Source organism: Heterodontus francisci, chromosome 12, assembly GCF_036365525.1.
Source record: "Heterodontus francisci isolate sHetFra1 chromosome 12, sHetFra1.hap1, whole genome shotgun sequence".
Lineage (NCBI taxonomy): Eukaryota > Metazoa > Chordata > Chondrichthyes > Heterodontiformes > Heterodontidae > Heterodontus > Heterodontus francisci.
In genome coordinates, this window is record NC_090382.1 from 84,725,569 (window position 1) to 84,752,408 (window position 26,840).

The 26,840-nt window shown below is 44.6% G+C and overlaps 1 protein-coding gene across 2 annotated transcripts in view; it reads right to left on the reverse strand.

Moving 5' to 3' along the window:
• Nucleotides 1-26,840, reverse strand: part of LOC137375966 (organic cation/carnitine transporter 2-like) — a 158,117-nt gene that overhangs the window by 33,777 nt on the left and 97,500 nt on the right. For both annotated transcript variants that reach the window (XM_068043771.1, XM_068043772.1), the window contains exons 7-8: nucleotides 10,008-10,222; nucleotides 5,824-6,006 (exon numbers count right to left, since the gene is read on the reverse strand). In XM_068043771.1, the coding sequence (XP_067899872.1) occupies nucleotides 5,824-6,006; nucleotides 10,008-10,222 (398 nt within the window). The remainder of the gene's footprint in view (nucleotides 1-5,823; nucleotides 6,007-10,007; nucleotides 10,223-26,840) is intronic.

The following is a 26,840-nucleotide window of genomic DNA, read 5'->3' on the forward strand; positions in this document are numbered from 1 at the left end:
ATGAAAGAAAACTAGTACAAAATATAAAAATGGATAGCAAAAGCTTCTATAAGTATATAAAAAGGAAGAGAGTAGCTAAAGTGAATGTTGGTCCCTTGGAGGATGAGACTGGGGAGTTAATAGAGGGGAACACAGAAATGGAGGAGACACTAAATCAGTATTTTGCCTCAGTTTTCAAGGTGGAGGACATTATCACCATCCCAATAGTAACAGGTAATGCAGAGGTTGGAGAAAGAGAGGAACTTAGAACAATCACCATCACTAGGGAAAAAGTACTGAGCAAACTATTGGGATTGAAGGCATACAAGTCCTCAGGGTCTGATGGCCTACATCCCAGGGTCTTAAAGGAAGTGGCAGCGGAGATAGTGAATCCATTGGTTATAATATTCCAAAATTCCCTGAATGTGGAAAGGTTCCAGTGGATTGGTAAAAAGCTAATATAACGCCCTTATTCAAAAAGGGAGGGAGGCAGAAAGTAGGAACCTATAGACCAGTTAGTTTAACATCTGTCGTTGGGAAATTGTTAGAATCCATTCCTAAGGAAGTAATAACACGCCATTTAGAAAGTCAAAATGCAATCCATCAGAGTCAGCATGGTTTTATGAAGGATAAATCATGTTTGACTAATTTGCTAGAGTTTTTTGAAGTTGTAACAAGCAAAGTGGTTAATGGGGGTCCTGTAGATGTAGTATATCTGAACTTCCAGAAGGCATTTGATAAGGTGCTGCACAAAAGGTTATTACACAAGGTAAGATCACATGGGGTTAGGGGCAATTTATTAGCTTGGATAGAGGATTGGCTAACCAACAGAAAACAGAGAGTTGGGATAAACGGGTCTTTTTCTGGTTGGCAAGTTGTAACTAGTGGGGTACCAAAGGGTTCGGTCCTTGGGCCCCAACTATTTAAAATCTATATTAATGACTTGAATGCAGGGATAGAAGATACTATAGCCAAATTTGCAGATGACACTAAAATAGGTTCTATAGTAAGTTGCAATAAAGAAATAAGAAATTTACAAATAGCTATGGATAGGTTAGGTGAATGGGCCAAAATTTGGCAGATGGAGTTTAACGTGGATAAGTGTGAGGTTATCCAGTTTGGTTGGAAGAATAGAAAAGCAAATTATCATCTAAATGGAGGGAAACTTCAGAGTGCTTCAGTGCAGAGGGATCTGGGTGTCCTCGTGCATGAATCGCAGAAAACTAGTATGCAGGTAATAAGGAAGGCAAATGGAATTTGGGCATTTATTGCTAAAGGAATAGAGTATAAAAGTAGGGAAGTGTTGCTGCAACTGTACAAGGCATCGGTGAGACCGCACCTGGAGTATTGCATACAGTTTTGGTCCCCTTATTTGAGGAAGGATGTAGTTGCATTGGAGGCAGTTCAGAGGACATTCACTAGATTGATTCCAGAGATGAGGGGTTTGTCTTATGAAGACAGATTGAGCAGTTTAGGCCTTTACTGTCTAGAGTTTAGAAGAATGAGAGGAGATCCAATTGAGGTATATAAGATGATTAAGGGGATAGACAAAGTAGATGTAGAGAGGATGTTTCCTCTTGTGAGGCAATCTAGAACGAGAGATCATAGTTTTAGGATCTGGGGTAGCAGATGTAAAACAGGGATGAGGAGAAATTACTTCTCTCAAAGGGTCGTGAGTCTGTGGAATTCGCTACCCCAGAGTGTGGTGGATGCTGGGACATTGAGTAAATTTAAGGAGGAGATAGACAGATTTTTAATTAGTAATGGGTTGAAGGGTTAGGAGAATGGGCAGGAAAGTGGAGTTGAGGCCGAGATGAGATCAGCCATGATCGTATTGAATGGTGGAGCAGGCTTGTGCAACTGAATTGCCTACTCCTGCTCCTCGTTCTTATGTTCTTATGTTCTATTTAAACTGAAGGGAAAGGATTTTAGTCTGTTTAATTATTATCTCTCAAAATTCTAAAAAAAAGTCAAGCCAGAACAGCAATCTCTGGTAATTTGAATTGAAAAAAGGGAAGTTAGACTGTGACAATTTTTTATCCCTCAAAAATTCTAAAATCAGCTTGATTCTATTGAAAGTGTTTGAAACTCGTTAATTGCTGAAATTTGCTGGAGAAGGAAAGCATCACCTACTGCTGAAGTTAGACAACGGACTATTCTACTGTGGAAGCACATTTTTTTCTGCATCGGACAACTGTGAGGACTTCAGGCAACATTCTGTGAGGACTTCAATCCATATTGGACTGTAAATTTGCAAGGACTATTTTTTTCTATTTTAAATGCTGTTAAGATCTTCATAGTGTTTAAGAATTTAGTTCTTCTAATTAAAGAGTTAATTTGTTGATTTAAAGACACCTGGTTTGGTTAGCCTCATTCGGGGGTTAATACATGGTACAATTTGGCTGGGTTTTTCTTTCATTTGGAAAATTTTAAATGATATGTTAAGCGATCTGTGGAGTGACAGGATTAAATTATCAGTGCGTTTTTCCCACCACAATCAGAATCATATATTTTGATTGGGATCTTTGGAGCAGCCGGTTATAACATCATCCTTCTATCGTCAGCAGAGAGATTCAAGTGAGCCTTGAAAGGGAGGAGGAGAGGCTGACCTCCACATCTTGGGGTTCCCTTCAGGGCAGTCTGAATATGGACAGTGGCACCTCCAGACCCTCCACCTGTGACCCCAGCTCCAGTTGCTGTGATGACTGAGGAGGCTCTTGCACCTGTGCAGCGACCCTTCAGCCAGCTGGGACCCTCCAGGCCTCAGGCAGCCAGAGGATATTCGCTAAAGTTATCCAGGGCAGTGCGTTCAGCAGTCTGCCTTCACCTCAGCTGTCAATGCAGGGGGAGCACTCAATAGAAAGTCAGAGAAGCACGTGAAGAAGAACACCTAGACACATTTGGGGTTTCACGGGTGAGTGCAACCTAGTCTTCTTATTGTAACTGTTTAACTAAGTGGAGATCACTTCCATTGTTGAGTCTCTCAAGTTTTCCCTGCTAACCTGTCAGATGCACTTTCACCCTTGCTCCCTCAGTGGGCTGCCATTGTAGCCTGTACGGGTTCTATATGGGTGCATGGTGAGCCTGGGCACAAGGTGTGGGAGTATTTTTTTTATTTGTTCATGGGATATGGGCGTCGATGGCTAGGGCAGCATTTATTGCCGATTCCTAATTGCAGCAACGCATCAAGGCCCCTTTGTCAGCACCTTCCAAACCCTTAACCTCTACCACATAGAAGGACAAGGGAAGCAAATGCATGGGAACACCACCACATGCAAGTTCCCCTCCAAGCCACACACTACCCTGATTTGGAACTATATCGCTGTTACTTCACTGTCGCTGGGTCAAAATCCTGAAACTCCCTTCCTAACAGTACTGTAGGTGTACCTACCGCACATGGACTGCAGCAGTTCAAGAAGGCAGCTCACTGCCACCTTCTCAAGGGAAATTAGGGATGGGCAATAAATGCTGTCCTAGCCAGTGATGCCCGTATCTTGGAACGTGTATCATGGTGGCCAAAACTGAGTATGCACGAGATTGTCCCGCGACTCCCTTATGCATATTTCAATGGCCATCTCCTCCAATACAAAGGCTTCATCATCTTGCGCTGCCTGCTCAGCATCCTCCTCGTCAGATGAGGACTGGCATTCAATCATGTCCTCTTCATGCAAGGTCTCCCCCCTCTGCAATGCTAGATTGTGCAGAGCACAGCAGACCATCATGATATGTGAGACCCTCACTGGAGCATACTTCAGGGCTCCACTGGATTGATCAGGTAGCAGAATCTCATCTTCCCAATAGGCTGCTCCATGGTCACTCGGGTGCACCCATGGCAGGTGTTGTACCTCTCCTCTGCTGAGTGCGAGGGTTCCTCACAGGCCTGAGTAGCCACATCTTCAATGGGTAGCCCTCGTCCCTGAGAATCCATCCTTGAAGGCGACTGGGGGGCCTGAAAAACTGTGGCACCTGGGACCATCGAAGTATGTAGACGTCGTGGCTGCTCACTGGGAAGTGGGCACGTACCTACACGAAACGCTTTTGGTGGTTACAGATCAGTTTTAACGTTGATGAAATAGAAGACCTTCCTTTTTAAGAAGGTTGCTGGCTGCTTCATGGAAGCCTTGATGACCACATGCATGCAATCGATAATACCTTGCACCTGAGGAATTCAGTGATGGCCCCGAAGCTGATGGCCCTCTCTGCCTGACCGTCAGGGTCGGTCCAGTACTGCACATAATCACTGGCCTTCTTAATCACTGATACAGCGATAGGCTGCTGCCGGAGACACCCCACACATGTCCTCAGTGGATTCCTGGAAAGAACCAGAGGCATACAAGTTTAATGCCACGGTGATCTTCAAGTCCACAGACATTAAATGTCCATCAAAAACCCTGGGTCGCAGCTCATCCTGCAGCATGACGCATAAGTTGGTGATAACCTCCCTGGAGAGCCACAGTCTTTTTGACACTGCCGCTTGGACACTTGGAAGTAGCTGAGGCAAGTCTGGTGGACTCTGTGCTGTGGATAGGCCCTTGGCATGGCTGGCTGCTATGGTTCCCCGAGTCGATCTTTACCAGCTGACCAGCCACTGTCTGGCCCTGCTTCCCTCTGAGTCTCTGCTACAAAGACTGGGTCTATAAGACCAATGCCAGCTGTTTGTTCCCCCAGCTGTGTGTTGTCAGAGAAGACCTTGCATTTGGAATCTTCCCCTTGCTACACACCTCTGAGCACTGGCTAATACCCCTCAGCACCCACCCTTGCAGAGAGCCCACCACCCAACAAGAAGCCTATTCTTGCTCTGAGGGCTGCAGTCTTTCTGTGCGCATTCTTGCCTTAAGGGCTACAACCTCACTGCACCTACTTTTGCCTCGAGGGCCAAAACCCCACTGCACCCAGTTTTGTCATGAGGGCTGCACCACTGTTGGGCAATAGCCGCTGCACCCCGTTCCCCTTCCTGCATCTATCCAAAACACCTGATGGCTGTCTTTCCGCGGCAGCACTAGGGCCTTGCCTCGGTGCGGCCACCTTTAAACAATCCAGATCTGAAGGCATGTGATCTACGTGCGCCATTCACTAAACTGGAAACCCCCATAAAATCTGATTCAGGCCAATGCAAATACATGCTGGATACTTGTCCAGCAACTGTAATGATAGTTCCATCACATCATGGTGGCAACACTGCCTTGGACATTTCCTGCCACTGATAAAATCCAGAACTGACATCATGATAGTGGATTTCCGGGCCAACGCATCCCCTCCCAATTTTTCGGCCCCATCACACCTCCAATCCCGCTCCTGCTGACTGCGTTGAAATTTATCCAATCAGTGCACCAAAGTAACAGTAGTGGATAAACAGTAACCAACAAGCCCTTCAGTAGACCTAAGGAGGGAATGGAGATGGAGAAGCTGAAAGAGAACTGTCAGGTTTGGGTTGGTAATGAAATGGCTGACCTGCAGTACAGTGCATGGCTACAGTCTTCAAACATCCTGATTAATTGAAAGAACTCCTATTATTACTTAGTCACTTCCTCATAATCACAAAATGAAGAAATCATTTAAAAATTTCACCCAGGTTTTGTAGACATTCACTGTAATAATGCTTTCACTCAAACACCACCACCCTTGGTCTCAGACAGTGGGATAAGGAACAGTGGTGAGAGATACCTGGCTCTGAGGAGGGAGAGGCTGCTCAGGTATCTTATACATATTTATTGCTTCATCGTCTCTTCACTTACACCATGTGCACATGAATGGTGTGGATTTGTGAATGATCTGCAGGTATCAAGATAGTGCAAGAAATGTTCTTTTTTTTGCCTACATACAGAAGTTAAACTGTTATCTTACCAATATAAAAAATGTAAGGTGAGATGATGCTCCCCAGCCTGGAGGCCATTGAGCTCACTCCGACACCCATGTTTCTTACCGCAGTTGGGTACAGTTCAGCAGCATAGACATAAACAATGGAGAAGGCACATGTGGTCCCAAATTTTCCAATCATCACCAGCACTGTGGTAATGATTAAAAGATCTAGAAAAAACACATGGAACTGTAAACTTAGTGGAAGGTGCATTGGTTTACAAGTGCCCATCTGTATAATCCTGTCACACACGCGACATAACTGGCTGATTTTCCAAAACATGCTTCTGACATGGACCCTCACCAACTAAGAGTACATATTGGAAATTTGCAGTGGCATTTCCCATCTTTTAAAATTAATGGATAGAAAATATGCATCCACAATTTCCTGATATAGATTCCTAACAGATGAGATTCTGCACTGAAAGCACACATTCATAAAACAGTCCCCTTAATGCTGATAGTATAATTACTGGGCTGGTGGAAGTGAGGTACATTGAATAAAGGCACATCACCCATTCTGGCCAGGTTCCAACAACAACTACAACAACTTAAATTTAGGCAGCAACTGGGAAAGGGGGAAAAATGTCTCAAACTGCTACACAGAGACATATATTAAAAAATAGACACTGAGAAAAAGAGATTAGGAAGGGTGACCAAACAATTAGAACAAAGAACAAAGAACAGTACAGCACAAGAACAGGCCATTCGGCCCTCCAAGCCTGCGCCGATCTTGATGCCTGCCTAAACTAACACCTTCTGCACTTCCGGAGCCCATATCCCTCTATTCCCTTCCTATTCATGTATTTGTCACGATGTCTCTTAAACGTCGCTATCGTATCTGCTTCCACCACCTCCCCTGGCAGCAAGTTCCAGGCACTCACCATCCTCTGGGTAAAAAACTTGCCTTGTACATCCCCTCTAAACTTTGCCCCTCGCACCTTAAACCTATGTCCCCTAGTAACTGACTCTTCCACCCTGGGAAAAAGCTTCTGACTGTCCACTCTGTCCATGCCGCTCATAACTTTGTAAACCTCTATCATGTCGCCCCTCCACCTCCGTCGTTCCAGTGAAAACAATCCGAGTTTTTCCAACCTCTCCTCATAGCTAATGCCCTCCAGATCAGGCAACATCCTGGTAAACCTCCTCTGTACCCTCTCCAAAGCCTCCACGTCCTTCTGGTAGTGTGGCGACCAGAATTGCACGCAATATTCTAAGTGTGGCCTAACTAAGGTTCTGTACAGCTGCAACATGACTTGCCAATTTTTATACTCTATGCCCAGACCGATGAAGGCAAGCATGCCGTATGCCTTCTTGACTACCTTATCCACCTGCATTGCCACTTTCAGTGACCTGTGGACCTGTACGCCCAGATCTCTCTGCCTGTCAATACTCCTAAGGGTTCTGCCATTTACTGTATACCTCCCACCTGCATTAGACCTTCCAAAATGCATTACCTCACATTTGTCCAGATTAAATTAAGGTTGGTGGAGTTGCGGATAATGATGAGGATTGTCAGAGGATACAGCAGGATGTAGATTGGTTGGCGACTTGGGCAGAGAAATGGCAGATGGAGTTTAATCCGGACAAATGTGAGGTAATGCATTTTGGAAGGTCTAATGCAGGTGGGAGGTATACAGTAAATGGCAGAACCCTTAGGAGTATTGACAGGCAGAGAGATCTGGGCGTACAGGTCCACAGGTCACTGAAAGTGGCAACGCAGGTGGATAAGGTAGTCAAGAAGGCATACGGCATGCTTGCCTTCATCGGTCTGGGCATAGAGTATAAAAATTGGCAAGTCATGTTGCAGCTGTACAGAACCTTAGTTAGGCAACACTTAGAATATTGCGTGCAATTCTGGTCGCCACACTACCAGAAGGACGTGGAGGCTTTGGAGAGGGTACAGAGGAGGTTTACCAGGATGTTGCCTGATCTGGAGGGCATTAGCTATGAGTAGAGGTTGGAAAAACTCAGATTGTTTTCACTGGAACGACGGAGGTGGAGGGGCGACATGATAGAGGTTTACAAAGTTATGAGCGGCATGGACAGAGTGGACAGTCAGAAGCTTTTTCCCAGGGTGGAAGAGTCAGTTACTAGGGGACATAGGTTTAAGGTGCGAGGGGCAAAGTTTAGAGGGGATGTGCGAGGCAAGTTTTTTACCCAGAGGATGGTGAGTGCCTGGAACTTGCTGCCAGGGGAGGTGGTGGAAGCAGATAAGATAGCGACGTTTAAGAGACATCTTGACAAATACATGAATAGGATGGGAATAGAGGGATATGGGCCCCGGAAGTGCAGAAGGTGTTAGTTTAGGCAGGCATCAAGATCGGCGCAGGCTTGGAGGGCCGAATGGCCTGTTCCTGAGATGTACTGTTCTTTGTTCTTTGATAGTGATAAATTTCAAGAGGACTTCGACAGGCTGGTGGAATTGGCAAACAAATGGCATATGAAATTTAATGCAGAGAAGTGTGAAGTGGTACATTTTGGTTGGAGGAATGAGGACAGCCAATTTAATAAAAAGCGTGCAATTCTAAAGCGGGTGCAGGAACAGAGACATGTCGGTATATCTGCACAAATCTTTGAAGGTGGCAAGGGAGGTTGAGAAAGAGGTTAATAAAGCACATTGGATCCTGGGCTTTATAAAAAGGACATCGAGTACAAAAGCAAGGAAATTATGCTGAACCACCTGTATAAAACTCAGGTTCAGCTTAAACTGGAGTATTGTGTCCAGTACTGGACACAACAGTTTAGAGAGAGTGTTAAGGCATTAGAGAGGATGCAGAAAAGATTCTGAGAATGTTTCCAGGATGAGCACCATCAGTTACGTGGATTGATTGGATAAGCTGGGGCTGTTCTCCTTGATGAAGTGAAGATTGAGGAGATTTGATGGAGGTGTTCAAAATCGTTGGGGCTCTGGACGGAGTAGATGGGGAGAAACAGTTACCGTTGGTAGAAGGGTCAAGAACCAAAGGACATCAATTTAAGATGATTGGCAAAAGAAACGACGTGAGGAAAACTTTCTTTATTCAGCAAGTAGTTAGTATCTGGAATGCACTGCCTGTGAGTTTGGTGGAAGCAGTTCAAGTGTGACTTTAAAAGAGAACTGGCTAATTATCTGAAGTGAAAAAATTTGCAGGACTATGGGGAAAAGGTGGGGGGAATGTGACGAGGATAGTTGTTCACCCAGAGAGCTGGCATGGACACGAGGGACCAAATGGCCTCTTCTGTGCTGTAATCGTTTTATGATTCTAAGATGGGTCTAGATCAGGGAGGCCACAATAAATTCACGGATTTGGGGGAGGAAAGAGAAGTTGAGATCTGGGTGGAAGTTTGTAGGTATTTTTGAGGAAGGGGATAATGCTGGTGGTTTTGAAGAGAAGAGGAAGAGTGCTTAGTGAGAAGGACCCACTTACAGTGTCAGCTGTCATGGGGGCCAGGAAACAAATCTGGGTGATCAGGATCTTAGTGTCTATTTGTAAATTAGTGTTAGGTAAGGCTTCTCACCAGTGGAATTCCACCTGATGCATTATACATTTCATAGCAGTGTCTGTACTTATGCATTGGCACTCTGAAACTCAATGGAAACTAGGGCAAATTCTATATAGGGCTTAATTCTTCCATGATGACAGATGTTGCAGCTAATTACTGGTGTGAGTCAACAGCAAGGAGGGTGAGAGGTGGAGGGAGGATGCGGCATGTGGGTTTGTGGATGCACTGCTAAGTATATATTGGATAGATTTAATGCACAACTTAATGTATCGCATTGGCTCCAGTTGTGCTATTTGATTGCGACAAAACTGAAATAAATTTCAGCTGTTCCATGTTAACATTCTTAGGTAAAATATAGGTTTTTTTTAGTTTTGTAGAAAGAGGGATGAAAAAGTGGTTGGACAATTCAGCTCTTCTGCCAATGAGTAAAGTATGAAGTGTAAAGGAATGGCCTGGGGTTAGTGACTCACCAATTTTCCCTCCCTCACTGTTCTCCCAGCACCTCATCCTTACAACACAGCTTGAGATCAGTGAAATTGTGATGGGTCTTCATATTTTGTGGAACAGTGTGTCAGAATGCTAAAATCTATTAAAGATTACACCCCATGTATATTCCAATTTAACATGAAATGCTGCTTTAAAAATGTTCAATAAAAAAACAGGTTAACTGTATTGGAAAAATTTACTTGAAGGTATGAGCTGGATGAAGAAAAGGACGACTCCACCAAGGAAAAGTGAGCCTGAAAGGCTGAACCTGCGGGGAAACCTCTGGAGAAAAAGCCAAGCTCCCACATAGGCCAGAACTTCCATGGTGGCAGCGAAGAAACAGTTCAAATAGTCATCACCATGGAGATTGGGTGTGCTCAAAGACAGGCCAAAGTAGACAGCTGCGAGAATCATCCTGCAACACAATGGTAAAATCTGCTTGTAAAATTATTTTCTTAAACTTTCCTCCCCAATCCCTCTTTCTCCATTTTGGTTTTACCAGGATTTTCTTTCTCTATCATTTGTGCTTCCCACTTCCCACCAAGGGGACAGGCAGCAGATCTGCTCGCCATACTCTGTGTTAATGACAAATATTAAAAGGACTACAGGTAATTAGTCTTCAAAATTTCTCCTCTTCTCCACTGAGAAACAGCAGCATCTCTATTGGAATTTGTTAGGAAAAACAAGCATGATGCGTTCTATCTGTATGTATGATTTCATTCCAATTTTTATCCTTCCATTGGCTCAAGGAGTAACATAGCACACCAGCTGCCAATGATCCATCCAGCTGCTGAGACACTGGGGGTATAAGCACTGCCAGTACTGGAAGTCCCTGTCCTTAAACTGAAAACAAAGACAGAGTGTGTCATGCATGAAAACTCACAAAAATTGGAAAATCTGACATGCAGCTTCAAAAAATTTTCACCACCTGAAAAACACTGGGAGGTATTTTATGGGGTCTGTAAGAGTGAAAAATGTGGCAGGCGTGGTGTCTTAATAAGGCAGGAGTTGAAATTTCATTTTTCCGAAGGCGGGTTGACAACCAGATTAAGTCAGTGGCATCTTTGTAGCGGGTTGGTCTCCATGTCGTCCCATGGCAGATTCCAACTTTAACAACTTTAATTATATTTGCATACCATGAATACTCATTAGCTTACAACTACTGACAACTAGAGAACAGGCCATCCTAGACAGGGTATTGTGTAATGAGAGAGGAATAATTGACAATCTAGTTGTGCAAGACCCCTTGGGGATGAGTGACGATAATGTGATAGAATTCTTCATAAAGATGGAGCGTGACGTAGATGATTCTGAGACTCAGGTCCTGAATCTTAAAAAAGGAAACTACGAAGGTATGAGGCATGAGTTGGCAATGATGGACTGGGAAACGTTACTTAAAGGGATGATGGTGGATAGGCAATGGCAAACATTCAAAGAGAGCATGGATGAACTGCAACAATTGTTTATCCCTGTCTGGCGCAAAAGTAAAATGGGAAAGGTAGCCAAACCATTGCTTACAACGGAAATTAGAGATAGCATTAGATCCAAGGAAGAGACATATAAATTTGCCAGAAAAACAACAGACCTGAGGATTGGGAGCAGTTTAGAATTCAGCAAAGGAGGACCAAGGGATTGTTTAAAAAGTGGAAAATAGAGTACGAGAGTAAGCTTGAGGGGAACATAAAAACTGACTGCAAAAGTTTCTTTAGGTATGTGAAGAGAAAAAGATGGGTGAAGACCAATGTAGGTCCCTTACAGTCAGAAACAGGGGAATTTATTATGGGGAACAAAGACATGGCTGACCAACTAAATGCATACTTTGGTTCTGTCTTCACAAAGGAGGACACAAATAACCTACCAGAAATGTTGGGGAACACGGGGTTTAGTAAAAGGGAGGAACTGAAGGAAATCAGTACTAGTTGAGAAATGGTGTTGGGGAAATTGATGGGATTGAAGGCCGATAAATCCCCAGGGCATGATAATCTACATCCTAGAATACTTAAGGAAGTGGCCCTAGAAATAGTGGATGCATTGGTGGTGATCTTTCAAGATTCATAGACTCTGGAACAGTTCCTACAGATTGGAGGGTAGCTAATGTAACCCCATTATTTAAAAAAGGGAGGTAGAGAGTAAACAGGAAATTGTAGACCAGTCAGCCTGACGTCGGCAGTGGGAAAAATTCTAGAGTCCATTATCAAAGATTTTATAGCAAAGCACTTAGAGAACAGTGGTAGAATTGGACAGAGTCAGCATGGATTTATGAAAGGGAAATCACGCTTGACAAATCTACTAGAATTCTTCGAGGATGTAACTAGTAGAGTTGATGAGGGGGAGCCAGTGGATGTGCTTTATTTGGACTTTCAGAAGGCTATCGACAAAGTCCACATAAGAGGTTAGCATGTAAAATTAAAGTGCATAGGATTACGGGTAGTGTATTGCGATGGATAGAAAATTGGTTGGCAGACAGGAAACAAAGAGTAGGAATAAACGGGTCTTTTTCTGAATGGCAGGCAGGGACTAGTGGGGTACTGCAGGGATCGGTGCTGGGGCCCCAGCTATTCACAAAATATATTAATGGTTTAGATGAGGGAACTAAATGTAATATCTCCAAATTTGCAGATGACACAAAACTGGGTGGGAGGGTGAATTGTGATGAGGATGCAGAGAGGCTTCGGGGTGATTTGGACAAATTGTGTGATTGGGCAAATGCATGGCAGATACAGTATAATGTGGATAAATGTGAGGTTATCCACTTTGGTAGCAAAAGCAGGAAGGCAGATTATCATCTGAATGGCTATAAACTGAGAGAGGGGAATATGCAGCGAGATCTGGGTCTTCTTGTACACCAGTTGCTGAAGGTAAGCATGCAGGTGCAACAGGTGGTAAAAAGGGCAAATGGTATGTTGGCCTTCATAGTGAGAGGATTCGAGTACAGAAGCAGGGATGTCTTATTGCAATTATATAGGGCCTTTTACAGAGGCCACACGTGGAATATTGTGTGCAGTTTTGGTCTCCTTATCTGAGGAAGGATGTTCTTGCTCTCGAGGGAGTGCAGCAAAGGTTTACCAGACTGATTCCTGGGATGGCGGGACTGACTTGTGAGGAGAGATTGAGTTGGTTCTGATTATATTCGCTGGAGTTCAGAAGAGTGAGGGAGGATCTCATAGAAACCTATAAACTTCTACCAGGACTTGACAGGGTAGATGCAGGAAGGATGTTCCTGATGGTGGGGGAGTCCAGAACCAGGAGTCATAGTCTAAGGATACGGGGTAAACCTATCAGGACTGAGATGAGGAGAAATTTCTTCACCCAGAGAGTGGTGAGCCTATGGAATTCGCTACCAAGCAGTTGAGGTCAAAACATTGAATGTTTTCAAGAAGGAGTTACATATAGTTCTTGGGTCTAAAGGGATCAAAGGGTATGGGGCGAAAGCTGGAACAGGCTACTGAGTTGGATGATTAGCCATGATCATAATGAATGGTGGAGCAGGCTCGAAGGGCCAAATGGCCTACTCCTGCTCCTATTTTCTATGTTTCTGTGTTTCCAAACAAAAAAATAAAGAAATCTGAAATAGTGAAGAATCGAGCTAGCCATTTTAATCTTAGACCAGAACCATTAGAAGCAAGCATGGAATCTGAAAATGAAAGGATAGCCCTAGCTAGAATACAGAAGGAAAGAGAGGAGTTGCAGTTGAAAAAAGAGGAGATGCAATTGCAGTTGAAAAGAGAAGAAATGCAATTTCAGTTGAACAAAGAGGAGATAAAATTGTAGAAGGTAAGAGGAGAGGTATTGGCACATAAGTTTGAGTCAGAAAGGCTACAAGCACACGGTGAGAATGCCACCAGCCACTGAAACCTTATCCCCAATTCAGTGCAAAACTTTGATGTGTTGAGATATCACAATTAGTGCCAAAATTCAACAAGGAGGAAGTTGAGTCCTACTTTACCTCTATTGAAAAAATAGCTACCAGGCTAAATTGGCTAAAAGAATATTGAACCCTCCTCTTACAAAACGAAATGGTGGATAGAGCTCATGCAGCTCATTCCATGTTATCAGAAGAAAGCTTCTTCAGTTACGAGCAGACTAAAACTGCTATATTAAATGTATATGAGTTAGTCCCTGAAGCTTGTCGGCAACTGTTTCAAAATGCTCGGAAAAGACCTGCCCAAAACTTTATCGAACTTGAAAGAATTAAACATATGGCTTTCGATTGCTGGATGTCGAGCTTGTAATCTTTGATGGATTAACCACACACTACTTTATCAAATACAAGGTGCGTGTGAAGGGGAGTGTTAATAAACTGCTGACCTATGCCAGCAGTGGCTAAGTTAGAACTCTAATATGAAAATTTGAGAGAAGTAATTTTACTCGCAAAGTTTAAAAATAGTATCCCCCTTAATATAAGACTCATATTGAGAAGCAAATACTTACAAGGGTAAGAGAAGCTGCTACAATGGAAGTCAATTGAGCTTACTCATAAATCCTTTTTTCAGGGAAAACCCTTCCATAATAATCCCAGTAGTCTGGGAAGGACAGAAAGTGGGATAATAATGATAAATGATGGGGTGCTAGTGAAAAGGGAATCAAAGGTGAGAATGCAAGAAACCTTCCACCACTAAGGAAAGAAAATGCAGAGAGCAGGAATGTCTTTCACAGACTTGTGTGTTCCCATTGCACTAAAACAGGGCATGTAAAAGGTGACTGTTAGAAGTTAAAGAGGAACCCAGTAAATTTTGTAGGAGTTCACAAGGCTAGTCTAGAGAAGGATGCCCAAGCAGGAAAAAGGCAGACAAGCTTGTAACCCTACCCACAGTAATGGACCCCTCACAGAATATCACTATAGAGGTAGCAGAAGTAGAAAAGACTTCTGAAAATTATCAGAAATTTGTTTTAGGGAAAGATGTCCCTATACCCCTCTAATGAGTCAAGAAAATCCATTGGAATCCTTCTTTGTTCTTCTTTGGCCTCCTTGTCTCAAAAGACAATGGGTAAGCGCCTAGAGGTGATCAGTGGTTTGTGAATCAGCGCCTGGAGTGGCTATAAAGGCCAATTCTAGAGTGACAGACTCTTCCACAGATGCTGCAGATAAAATTGATTGTCGGGGCTGTTACACAGTTAGCTCTCTCCTTGCACTTCTGTCTTTTTTCCTGCCAACAGCTAAGTCTCTTCGACTCGCCACACTTTAGCCCCGCCTTTATGGCTGCCCGCCTGTCAATGTCACAGGACTTCATGTCGTGTTTGCAGACCTCTTTAAAGCGGAGACACAGACGGCCGGTGTGTTTGATACCAGTGACGATCTCACTGTACAATGCATCCTTGGGATACTGCCATCTTCCATGCGGCTCACATGGTCAACCATCTCAAGCACCACTGGCTCATTAGGGTGTATATGCTGGGGATGTTGGCTGCCTCGAGGACTTCTGCGTTGGAGATACGATCCTGCCACTTGATGCCAAGGATTCTCCGGAGGCTGCAAAGATGGAATGAGTTGAGACGTCACTCTTGGCTGACATACATTTTCCAGGCCTCGCTGCCATAGAGCGAGGTACTGAGGACACAGGCTTAGTACACTCGGACTTTTGTGTTCTGTGTCAGTGCGCCATTTTCCCACACCCTCTGGGTCAGTCTGGACATAGCAGCGGACGCCTTTCCCATGCACTTGCTGATTTCTGCATCGAGAGACAGGTTACTGGTGATAGTTGAGTCGAGGTAGGTGAACTCTTGAACCAATTCCAGAGCGTGGCTGCCGATATTGATGGATGGAGCATTTCTGATGGCCTGTCCCATGATGTTCGTTTTCTTGAGGCTAATGGTTAGGCCAAATTCGTGGCAGGCAGCCGCAATCCTGTCGATGTGTCTCTGCACACACTCTTCAGTGTGAGATGTTAATGCAGCATCGTCAGCAAAGAGGAGTTCCCTGATGAGGACCTTCCGTACTTTGGTCTTCGCTCTAAGACGGGCAAGGTTGAACAACCTGTCATCTGATCTTGTGTGGAGGAAAATTCCTTCTTCTGAAGACTTGAATGCATGTGAGAGCAGCAGGGAGAAGAAGATCCCAAACAGTGTAGGTGCGAGAACACAGCCCTGTTTCACGCCACCCAGGATAGGAAAGGGGTCTGATGAGGCACCGCTATGCTGAATTGTGTCTTTCATATTGTCATGGAATGAGGTGATGATACTTAGTAGCTTTGGTGGATATCCGATCTTTGTTAGCACTCTGAAGAGACCATGTCTACTGACGAGGTCAAAGGCTTTGGTGAGATCTATGAAAGCAACGTAGAGGGGCATCTGTTGTTCGCGACATTTCTCCTGTATCTGGCGAAGGGAGAACAGCATGTCAATGGTGTATCTCTCTGCTCGAAAGCCGCACTATGCCTCAGGGTAGACATGCTCAGCCAGCTTCTGGAGCCTGTTTAAAATGACTTGAGTGAAGATTTTCCCCACTATGCTGAGCAGGGAGATTCCACGGTAGTTGTTGCAGTCACTATGTTCCTGTGTTCCATTGTCCTGCTCTGAGATACAGGGGTCACTCAACCTTTAATACTAGGTAAAGGTATGGCCATTTCCCCAGAGAGCTCACTCAAGGTGAAGGTTCTGGCAAGAGGCATCAAAGGAAGATACATGTCAGTGCCCTGTTATCAGTTCCACCTGCAATCTGACCTAGTATCTGGACCAGTTACTGTAGAGGTTGTTCATAGTTTGCCAGAATAGATTTGCTGTTAGGCAATAATTTGGCTGGAGATAAAGTGATAGCAACCCCAATGGTCTTAGATCAATCATATGAGACCAAGGAGACAGAACAAGTAAAGGAAGAAGTCCCTGGAATATTCCCTGACTGTGTGGTAACTAGGTCCACGGATAGGCGAGCTCCAACAGAGCAAGCTGAGCCAGTTATTCAGCCAGATGGCCCTGAGGACTGGCTGGCTGAAACAATTTTTGGAGACTTCGGGGAAGAGAAGGAAGTATACAGTAAATCTTCTTTAATTGAAGCCCAGACGGTAGACACTGAGTGAAAAAGAATGGTGCAGACAGCCTGCTCTGAGGCAGAGGCAGAGAAAAAGCCTGAATGTTATTACTTCAAAAATGGAGTAATAATGAGAAAATGGAGATCTCTTGAGTGACCTGCAGTGGAGGAGTGGAAAGTGGTCCACCAAATTGTAGTTCCCCATAAATATCATCGGGAGATTCTGAGGATTGCCCATTAAATCGCTATGGCTGTACACATGGGTGTCAGAAAGACTCAGGCACGGATAAGCTGACACTGTTACTGGCCTCAAATCCACAAAGATGTGGTTAACCTCTGCAAAAACTGCCATACCTGCCAGATTGTTGGGAAACCACAACCCACTATCAAACCTGCTTCACTAAGCCCCATCCCTGCTTCACCAGAGTTCTGGCTGATTGTGTGGGACCCCTCTTAAAACTAGAACAGGTTACCAATGCCACCTAAGCATCATGGATATGGTCATTTGATTCCCAGAGGCCATACCCTTAAGGAAAATTACTGCCAAAGCTGTGGTCAAGGGGCTGACCCAATTTTTCATACGGTTTGCCCAAAGAAATTCAGTCCAATCAAGGAACTAATTTCATGGCCTGAACATTCCACAAAGTAGTAGTATTGAACAGCTGAAATCTTCAAGATACCACCCACTGTCTCAAGGGGCTCTGGAACGATGCCATCAAACCCTGAAAACCACGATCAGAGCATATTGCTGTGATTACCTCCATGACTGGGATAAAGGAATAGCTTGCCTGCTGTTTGCTACCAATGAGTCACCAAACGAATCCATAGGCTTTAGCCCACTTGAATTGTGTTTTGGGCATGAGGTGAGGTGCCCCCTGAAACTGATTAAAGAAAAATTCCTGGATCAAAGGGAGGAAACCTCACTACTAAATTATGTGTTCACTTTCTGAGAGAGACTTTTTAAAGCCTGTTCTGTAGCAAAAGGACACCTGAAAACATCTCAGCAGTCCATGAAAAGACAGGCAGACAAAAAGGCTGCAGCCCAAGAATTTAAACCAGGGGACCAAGTTCTGGTACTGCTACAGGGTGAACGCCTAAAAGCCAGATTCACTGGCCCATACAATGTCAGGAAAAAAGGTCAGTGAGGTGAACCTAATTAATAACCAGGCCGGAGGACAAAGCAAACATTTTTTAACATCAATATACTAAAACAATACCATGGCCAGGAACCAGATAGACCAGTAAATGTATGCCAAATAGTAAGAGCAAGAGAGGAAGGCAGCCCTAATGAAGAGGTCTAGAGAAGAAGAGAACCCAGAAAATTCTCAAATCGAAACCCCACCATAAAATTGAAAAATATAGAAATATTAAGGAGTTTAGACACCATATTCAACTATCTCCGGCTAGCAGAGACAGGACATAGCAACACTGCTTTTTTTTTTGCTGAGGGAGTTCAAGTGGTCCTTTAGGGAAGGGAAATCTGCTGTCCTTACCTGGTCTGGCCTACATGTGACTCAAGACCCACAAACCGGGATGCACATCCTTTTAGTACTTAGTGAATGCAAGTCCCCAGAGCCAAGCATTAGTCTCCTCATTTGTTGGAATTTAAGGTGATTAGCCTGCCACTTAGTATGTAGACGGGACACTCCTCGGTAACGTGCAACGTTGTTTATGTCTCTCCAAAAATGCATAAGGGGTTTGTACTGAGGCCCCAGGGGTGGAGGTTGGCTTCACAGGAGCCCTGGCTTATCCTGAACCTGTTTAAGCAAGGACTTGCTCTCACTGTGGTAGTTCAAAGCCTGCCATTCAACGGATAGGGTTTGTCACAAGGAATTTGTTAGTGACTTCTTGTATTTTATTTTATTGATACAGCAGTGAAACAGGCCCTTCAGCCCACCGAGTCTGTGCTGACCAACAACCATCCATTTATACTAATCCTACATTGACCCCATATTCCCTACCACATCCTCACCATTCTCCGACCTACACTAGGGGCAATTTTCCATGGCCAATTTACATATCAAACTGCAAGTCTTCGGCTGTGGGAAGGAAACCAGAGCACCCAACAGAAACCCACACAGTCACAGGGAGAACTTGCAAACTCCGCACAGTGAGTACCTAGAACTGAACCCGGGTTGCTGGAGCTGTGAGGCTGCGGTGCTAACCACTGCGCCACTGTGCCGCCCTTATGTATTTCGCATTTCCTGATCCAAAGGATGTCTGCTGGTATATCTTACTCAGGAAGCTTGCTCGTTATGGGGTGCTCAGATGGAAGGTGGGCAGTCGGTGGATAGAGCATGTCATTATGGAGTGGTGTGAGAGGTGCAGCACGGATGGTTTCAACCAGCTTGTGGGTTTTCATCAGTCAGCGGATGTGTGGGAAAGTGATGCTTGCGAGGACAGGAAGCCAGGGCAGGGGTGTTGAATGGAAGCTTCCAGTTATGATGCACATTGTTGCATTCAATTGAGTATCATCAAGATGTGTGTATGATGACCTATGCCAAACAGGTGCACATCCTTAACAATGCACAATGTAGATGTAGGAGAGACCCCACCTATAAAAGAAAACCCATACAGATTGAGACCTGACAAATTGACTCAGGTCCACACAGAAATCAAATATATGCTGGACAACTTTTTAAGTGAAACCAGCCAAAGCAGCTGGAGCTTCCCTATTGTATTAGTGCCCTAACCTAATGGATCAACTAGACTTTGCTTTGATTACTGCAAAATTAATGCAGTAACCCGAAGACTCATACCCAATCCCTCGTATTAAGAATGACATTGACCGAGTAGGAAGCTCCACCTACATTAGTAAAATTGACTTATGAAAAGGATATTGGCAAGTTCCTGTGACCACTCGAGCAAAAGAAATTTCAACAATTGTCACCCCTGATTGCTTATACCAAGGAATTGGTATTTGGTTTGAATTTGATTTAAAGAATGCCCCAGCAGAGTAGGGTAGATAAAGGGGAACCAATAGATGCAGTATACCTGGATTTTCAAAAGGTATTCGATAAGATGCCACATAAAAGATAAATAGGCAAGATAAGGGCTCATGGTGTTGGGGGTAATATATCAGCATAGATAGAGGATTGGTTAACAGACAGGAAGCAGAGAGTGGGCAGGGGGAGGCAGTGGCAGTGGTATTGTCACTGGACTAGTGACCCAGGTTATTGCTCTGGGGACATGGGTTTGAATCCCACCACAGCAGAATGTGGAATTTGAATTCAATTAATAAATCTGGAATTAAAAGCTAGTCTAATGATGACCATGGAACCATTGTCAATTATGGCAAAAACCCATCAGGTACACTAATGTCCATTAGGGAAGGGAAATCTGCTGTCCTTACCTGGTCTGGCCTACATGTGACTCCAGACCCACAATAATGTGCTTGACTCTTACATGCCCTCTGAAATGGCTTATCAAGCCACTCAGTTTATCTAACCACTACGAATTCAATAGAAAAAGCATTGAAACCGGATGGGCCACACGGTATCGACCTCGGCACTGGAAATGACAACGGTAAACCCAGCCCTGTCGACTCTGCAAAGTCCTCCTTACAAGCTTGTGGGAGAGCTGTCCCACAGACTAGTCAAGCAACAGTTTGACATATTCATACTCATGGAATCGTACCTTCCAGACACTGCCAGCACCATCCCTGGGTATGTCCTGTCCCACCAGCAGGACAGATCCAGCAGCGGTGGCAGCACAGTAGTATACAGTCGGGAGGGAATTGCCCTGGCAGTCCTCAACATCGATTTCAGAGCCCATGAAATCTCATGGCATCAGGTCAAACATGGGCAAGGAAACCTCCTGCTGATTACCACCTACCGCCCTCCCTCAGCTGATGAGTCAGTACTCCTCCATGTTGAACACCACTTGGAAGAATCACTCAGGGTGGCAAGGTTGCAGAATGTGGGGGACTTCAATGTCTATCAGCAAGGGTGGCTCGGTAGCACCACAGCTGGCTGAGGCCTAAAGGACATAACTGCTAGACTGGGTCTGTGGCAGGTGTTGAGGGAACCAACAAGAGGGAAAAACATACTTGATCTCATCCTCACCCCAATATGCCTGCTGCAGATGCCATCATTGGTAGGAGTGACCACCGCACAGTCCTTGTGGAGACCAAGTCCTGCCTTCACATTGAGAATACTCTCTATCATGTTGTGTGGCTCTACCACCATGCTAAATGGGATAGATTTCGAACAGATCTAGCAATGCAAAACTGGGCATCCATGAGGCGCTGTGGGGCAGCAGCAGAATTGTACTTAACCACAATCTGGAACCTCATGGCCCGGCATATCCCTTACTCTACCATTACTATCAAACCAGGAGACCAACCCTGGTTCAATGAAGAATGCAGGAGCAGCACCAGGCATACCTCAAAATGAGATGTCAATCTGGTGAAGCTACAACACAGGATCGTTTGCATGCCAAACTGCGTAAGCAGCATGAGACAGACAGAGCTAAGCGATCCCATAACCAACGGATCAGATCTAAGATCTGCAGTCCTGTCACATCCAGCTGTGAATGGTGGTGGACAATTAAACAACTAACTGGAGGAGGTGGCTCCACAAATATCCCTATCCTCAATGATGAGGGAGCCCAGCACATCAGTGCGAAAGATAAGATTGCAACAATCTTAAACCAGAAGTGCCGGGTTGATGATCCAACTCGGCCTCCTCCTGAAGTCTCCAACATCACAGATGCCAGACTTCAGCCAATTCAATTCACTCCGCGTGATATCAAGAAACGACTGAAGGCACTGGATACTGCAAAGAATATGGGCTCTGACAATATTCCGGCAATAGTACTGAAGACCTGTGCTCCAGAACTTGTTGCGCCCCTAGCCAAGCAGTTCCAGTACAGCTACAACACTGGCATCTACCCAGCAATGTGGAAAATTGCCCAGGTATGTCCTGTACACAAAAAGTCAGACAAGTTGGACAAGTCCAACCTGGCCAATTACCGCCCCATCAGTGTACTCTCAATCATCAGTAAAGTGATGGAAGGTGTCATCAACAGTGCCATCAAGCGGCACTTGCTTAGCAATAACCTACTCACTGACACTCAGTTTGGGTTCCACCAGGGCCACTCAGCTCCTGACCTCATTACAGCCTTGGTTCAAACGTGGGCAAAAGAGGTGAGGTGAGAGTGACTGCCCTTGACATCAAGGCAGCATTTGACCGAGTATAGCATCAAGGAGCCCTAGCAAAACTGAAGTCAATGGGGATCAAGGGGAAAACTCTCCTAACGCAAAGGAAAAGGGTTATAGTTGTTAGAGATCAATCATCTGAGCTCCAGGACATCACTGCAGGAGTTCCTCAGGCTAGTGTCCTAGGCCCAACCATCTTCAGCTGCTTCATCAATGACCTTCCTTCAATCATAAGGTCAGAACTGGGGATGTTTGCTGATGATTGCCCAATGTTCAGCACCCTTCGCGACTCCTCAGATACTGAAGCAGTCCGTGTAGAAATGCAGCAAGACATGGACAATATCCAGGCTTGGACTGATAAGTGGCAAGTAACATTCGGGCCACACAAATACCAGGAAATGACTATCTCCAACAAAAGAGAATCTAACCATCTCCCCATGACATTCCAATGGCATTACCATCGCTGAATCCCCCACTATCAACATCCTAGGGGTTACCATTGACCAGCAATTGTTTTAAATAAATCGTTATCTTCTTTTTTAACCTACGAGAAAACCAGTTTATTTGACCCTAAAACACCCGGGGACTGATACACCATTTGTAACAAAACACAATTGCGGTCAGTTGGGAGGTGAGGAGTGGAAGTTACCCGCACTGCTTACCACATGTTCGTAACAGGTGGTTTAATTAGCCAGTGCAGGCTACTTTCCCATAACAAAAGAGACGTTCATAACTGACCTGCAGTAAAAAAACAAACCAGTTCCTCAGCAAAACCTCTAATAAACTCCTTAGAACGATAGGAAGCTCAGGTTTATTTGAAAAGCAAGTCTAGGGATTTTTCTTATCTCACATGGCAGATTAAATTCAACACAGAAAAGTATGAGGAAGAGTATGAAGCGGGACAATATAAGTGAAATGAGACAATTTTAAAGGGGATGCAAGAACAGAAAGACCTGGGGCTGTTTATGCACAAATCTTTGAAAATGGCAGGGCAGATTAACAAGAGCTAATGATGTATATGAGCTCAGCATCACTGGAGTTGGTGCTACAGAATTTGGAGGGTCTCAAAATGGAGAGCACAGCACTCTTGGTCACTTCCGGTGTGGTCCGTATGGCAACACATGCTGGGAAGGATGTGAGCAGAGTTGTGCCGTGCATACACTGGAAGCTTTCACCGAGGGTAGATCATGATGGAAAACAGCCTCTCCGGCTGATTTGATGCACATTCAGGAAACTTGGACCTTGCAGGTCCAGTAAACACCCTCTGCAACTATTCACAGTTGAACAAGAGTTAGCTGCAAGAGGGATTCCCTGTTAGCGCTATTAATGGGCCAGCCGTCTAATTTGTGGTGAACATAAGAAACAGGAGCAGGAGTAGACCATTCAGCCCTTTGAGCCTACTCTGCCAATCAATGAGATCATGGCTGATCTTCCACTTCAATGCCATTTTCCTGCCCTATTCCTGTAACCCTTGATGTTTTTAATGTGTAGAAATTTGTCGATCTCAGTCTTGAACATACTCAATGACTGAGCCTCCACAGCCCTCTGAGGCACAGAATTCCAAAGATTCACCACCCTCTGAGTGAAGAAATCCCTCCTCACCTCAGTCCTAAATGGCGTGACCCTTATTCTGAGACTGTGTTCAAGACTCCCTAGCCAGGGGAAACATCCTTCTTGCATCTACCCTGTTGAGCTCTGTAAGAATTTTGAATGTTTGAATGAGATTGCCTCTCATTCTTCTAAACTCTAGAGAGGTTAGGTGCTTTTAACATATTATTGCTGGCGGTCAGAGGAGTTTTGTGACCTGTCCCTAGAAAGGCTGCTACAGTTATGGGGGCCGTACTTGCAATCCCTTTAGGTTTGTAAAACAACAGAGAAATGGAGTTGAGGCTGTAGTGAGGGAGGAGCAGGACAGCTCTCCACAGAAGGCCCTGCCCACCAAAGGGCCTCAGGAAGCACTTCTTCTACTTCCACTTCAACCAGGAGCAATGCCTGAGGCACCTGTGATTCAACAAGCAGGTGGTCACAAAACTGTGGTACCTCCTTCAACAGGGCCTGCAGCTTCACAGCAGGGTGAGGACAATGCCTCCAGTGGCCATCAAGATCAACCTTGCTCTTAACTTCTACGTGACCGTATCCTTCCATGCAGGAAGAGACATCTGTCCATTGCTGCATCTGAGAAGTGATGGAACGTCTGTACATAGGAACAGGAGCAGGGTATTTATTCCCTCTAGCCTGTTCCACCATTCAATAAGATCATGGCCGAACTGCGACCTAACTCCATATACATGTATTTGTCCCTTATCCCTTGATACCTTTGGTATGTATGTCAGCCATGGTTCAGTTTATAGCACTCTTGCCGCTGAGTCAGAAGGTGTGGGTTTAAATCCCATTCCAGGGCTTCAACAGAGAAATCTAGGCAGGTGCTCCAGTGCAGTAGTACTGAGGGATGCTGTGTCTCCTACATCACAACAGTGACAATGCTTCATAAAGTTCTTTATTGGCTGTTAGATACTTTGGGATATCTGGTGTTTATGAAAGGCACATATAAATTCAAGTGTTCCTTTCTTTTAACAAGAATCTACTAATCCCAAATTTAAAATTTTCAACTGATCTCCTATCCATTGCTGTTTGCAGAAGAGAGCTCCAAACGTCTAACACTCTTTGCATGAAGAAGTGTTTCCTAATTTCACTCCTGAAAAGACTGGCTCTAATTTTTATACTATGCTCCCTAGTCCTGGACTCCACAGCCAGGGGAAATAGTTTCTCTGTATTCCATTTGTTCTCCTTAATATCTTGAAAACTTCCATCAAATCACCCTTTAATCTTCTAAATTCCAGAGAATACAACTCTATTTGTGTAATCTCTCCTTGTACTTAATCTTTTGAGTCAAGGTATTATTCTGGTAAACATACACTACACTCCCTCCAAGGCCAATATATATCCTTCCTAAAGTGTGATGCCCTGAACTGCTCACAGTACTCCTGGTGTGGTCTGACCACGGCTTTGTACAGCTGAGTTATGATTTTTGTCCCCCTGTATTCTAGTCCTCTAGATATAAAGGCCAGTATTCCAATTAGCCTATCCGCCTATGTGATTATTTTCTATACTCGTTCATAACATTTTAATGATCTATGTAGCTGGACCCCTCAGTGTCTTTGGATCGCCACTGTTTCTAGCTTTTCCCCATTTAGAAAGTACCCTGTTCTATCCTTTTTAGGGCCAAAGTGGATGACCTCACATTTGCTTACATTGAAATACATCTGCCACAGTTTTGCCCATTCACTTAATCTATCAATATCTCTTTATAATTTTATTATTCCATCTACATAGTTTAATATCTTTGTGCCATCAGCAAATTTGGATATGTAGCTTTCTATCCCATCATCCAAGTCATCAATAAATTGAGTAAATAGTTGAGGGCCCAACACAGATCCTTATGGAACATTACTACCCACATGCTCCCCATTAGAGTACTTGCCATCCCTACTCTCTGTCTCCTGCCACTCAGCCAATTCCCTAACCTGGTCAAGAATTTGCCTTTGATTCCATTAGCTTTAACTTCAGCTAACAGCCTATTATGGGGGCCTTTAGCAAATGCCTTCTGGAAGTCCATATAAATAACATCCATAGGCATTCTCCACTCCATTACTTTAGTTACCTCTTTTATAAATGCAATCAGGTACATCAGGCATGACCAGTTCTTTAGAAATCCATGCTGGCTCTCTCTAATCAGCTGAATATTTTCAAGGTTAAAATGTCAGGAGAGGGGACTTCATCATTTTTGCTCTGAACAGAGACAACTAGGCTGACAGGACACAAGGCTTTGCCAGGGTAGTGGGATTATCAGTGGTGCAAGGAGCCAGTGACTGAATGCACATGGTTCTGCAGGTCCCACTTGCAAATGAGGAGACGTACAGGAACCTCAAAGGTTTCTACTCCATTAATGTGCAAATGATGTGTGACCATGCTGAGACCATCATGTCAGTGAGTGTCCACTATCTTGGCAGAAGCCACAATGCCTTCATCCAAAGCAATCTGTTTTCACTGTCCTCGGACCTACATGAAGAAGCAAAGGCTGGCTGCTTGGGGACAAGAGATACCTCCTGTACACATGGCTAATGAATCTCCTCCTCCATCTGACCATGCAAAGATAATAGGTCTACAATGAGAGCCATGCAACCCCCAAAAACGTTGTGGAGCAGACCAATGGCGTTCTCAAACAACTGTTTTGCTGCTTGGATCCCTCGGGGGATCCCTACAATTCTTCAAATTCATGTGGTGTGCTGTGTCTTCCACTGCTTCACCATTATGAGGACACAGCCCTTGCCAATAGTCATATGGAAGCTAGCTTGGGAGGAAGAGGAGGAGGAAGTGGAAGAGGAAGAGGAAGAGGCTCGGTTACCCCTTTGCTCTGGACAGCCAGTCTCTGAGCACCTGCTGAGACTCTGATTCCCTTCAGATGTCATTTCGCCATCATCATTGCTCCACAACTCCCCACTTTACCATCCATCTGCAACATCCCATCACAGCCAACGTCCTGCAATAAAAGCCACCAACAAAAACCTTTGCATAACAACTTTATCCAAAAAACACATCCAATAAAACTAAGAAAATTAACTATTTACCTTTGTTCATCACCTTAGTGCCTGTCTTATGGATGTTTTTGCCTGGCCTAGTCCTCCTACACAGTGCTACAACAGTGCCTGTATCATGGCTGGTGGAAGGCTGCTGAGTTTCACTGGCGCAGACTGCACATGGCCTTGCAGAATGCTCTCCTGCAGCTCTGGGCTTTGAGGGCTTGGCTTCGAACTCCAGTGGGAAGTTAAAAAAGGGCTAGGTAGCCTCCTGTGGGCTGAAAAAATGACAGGAGGCCAAGGTTTTTTAACACAAGTGGCTCAGATTTGGAAT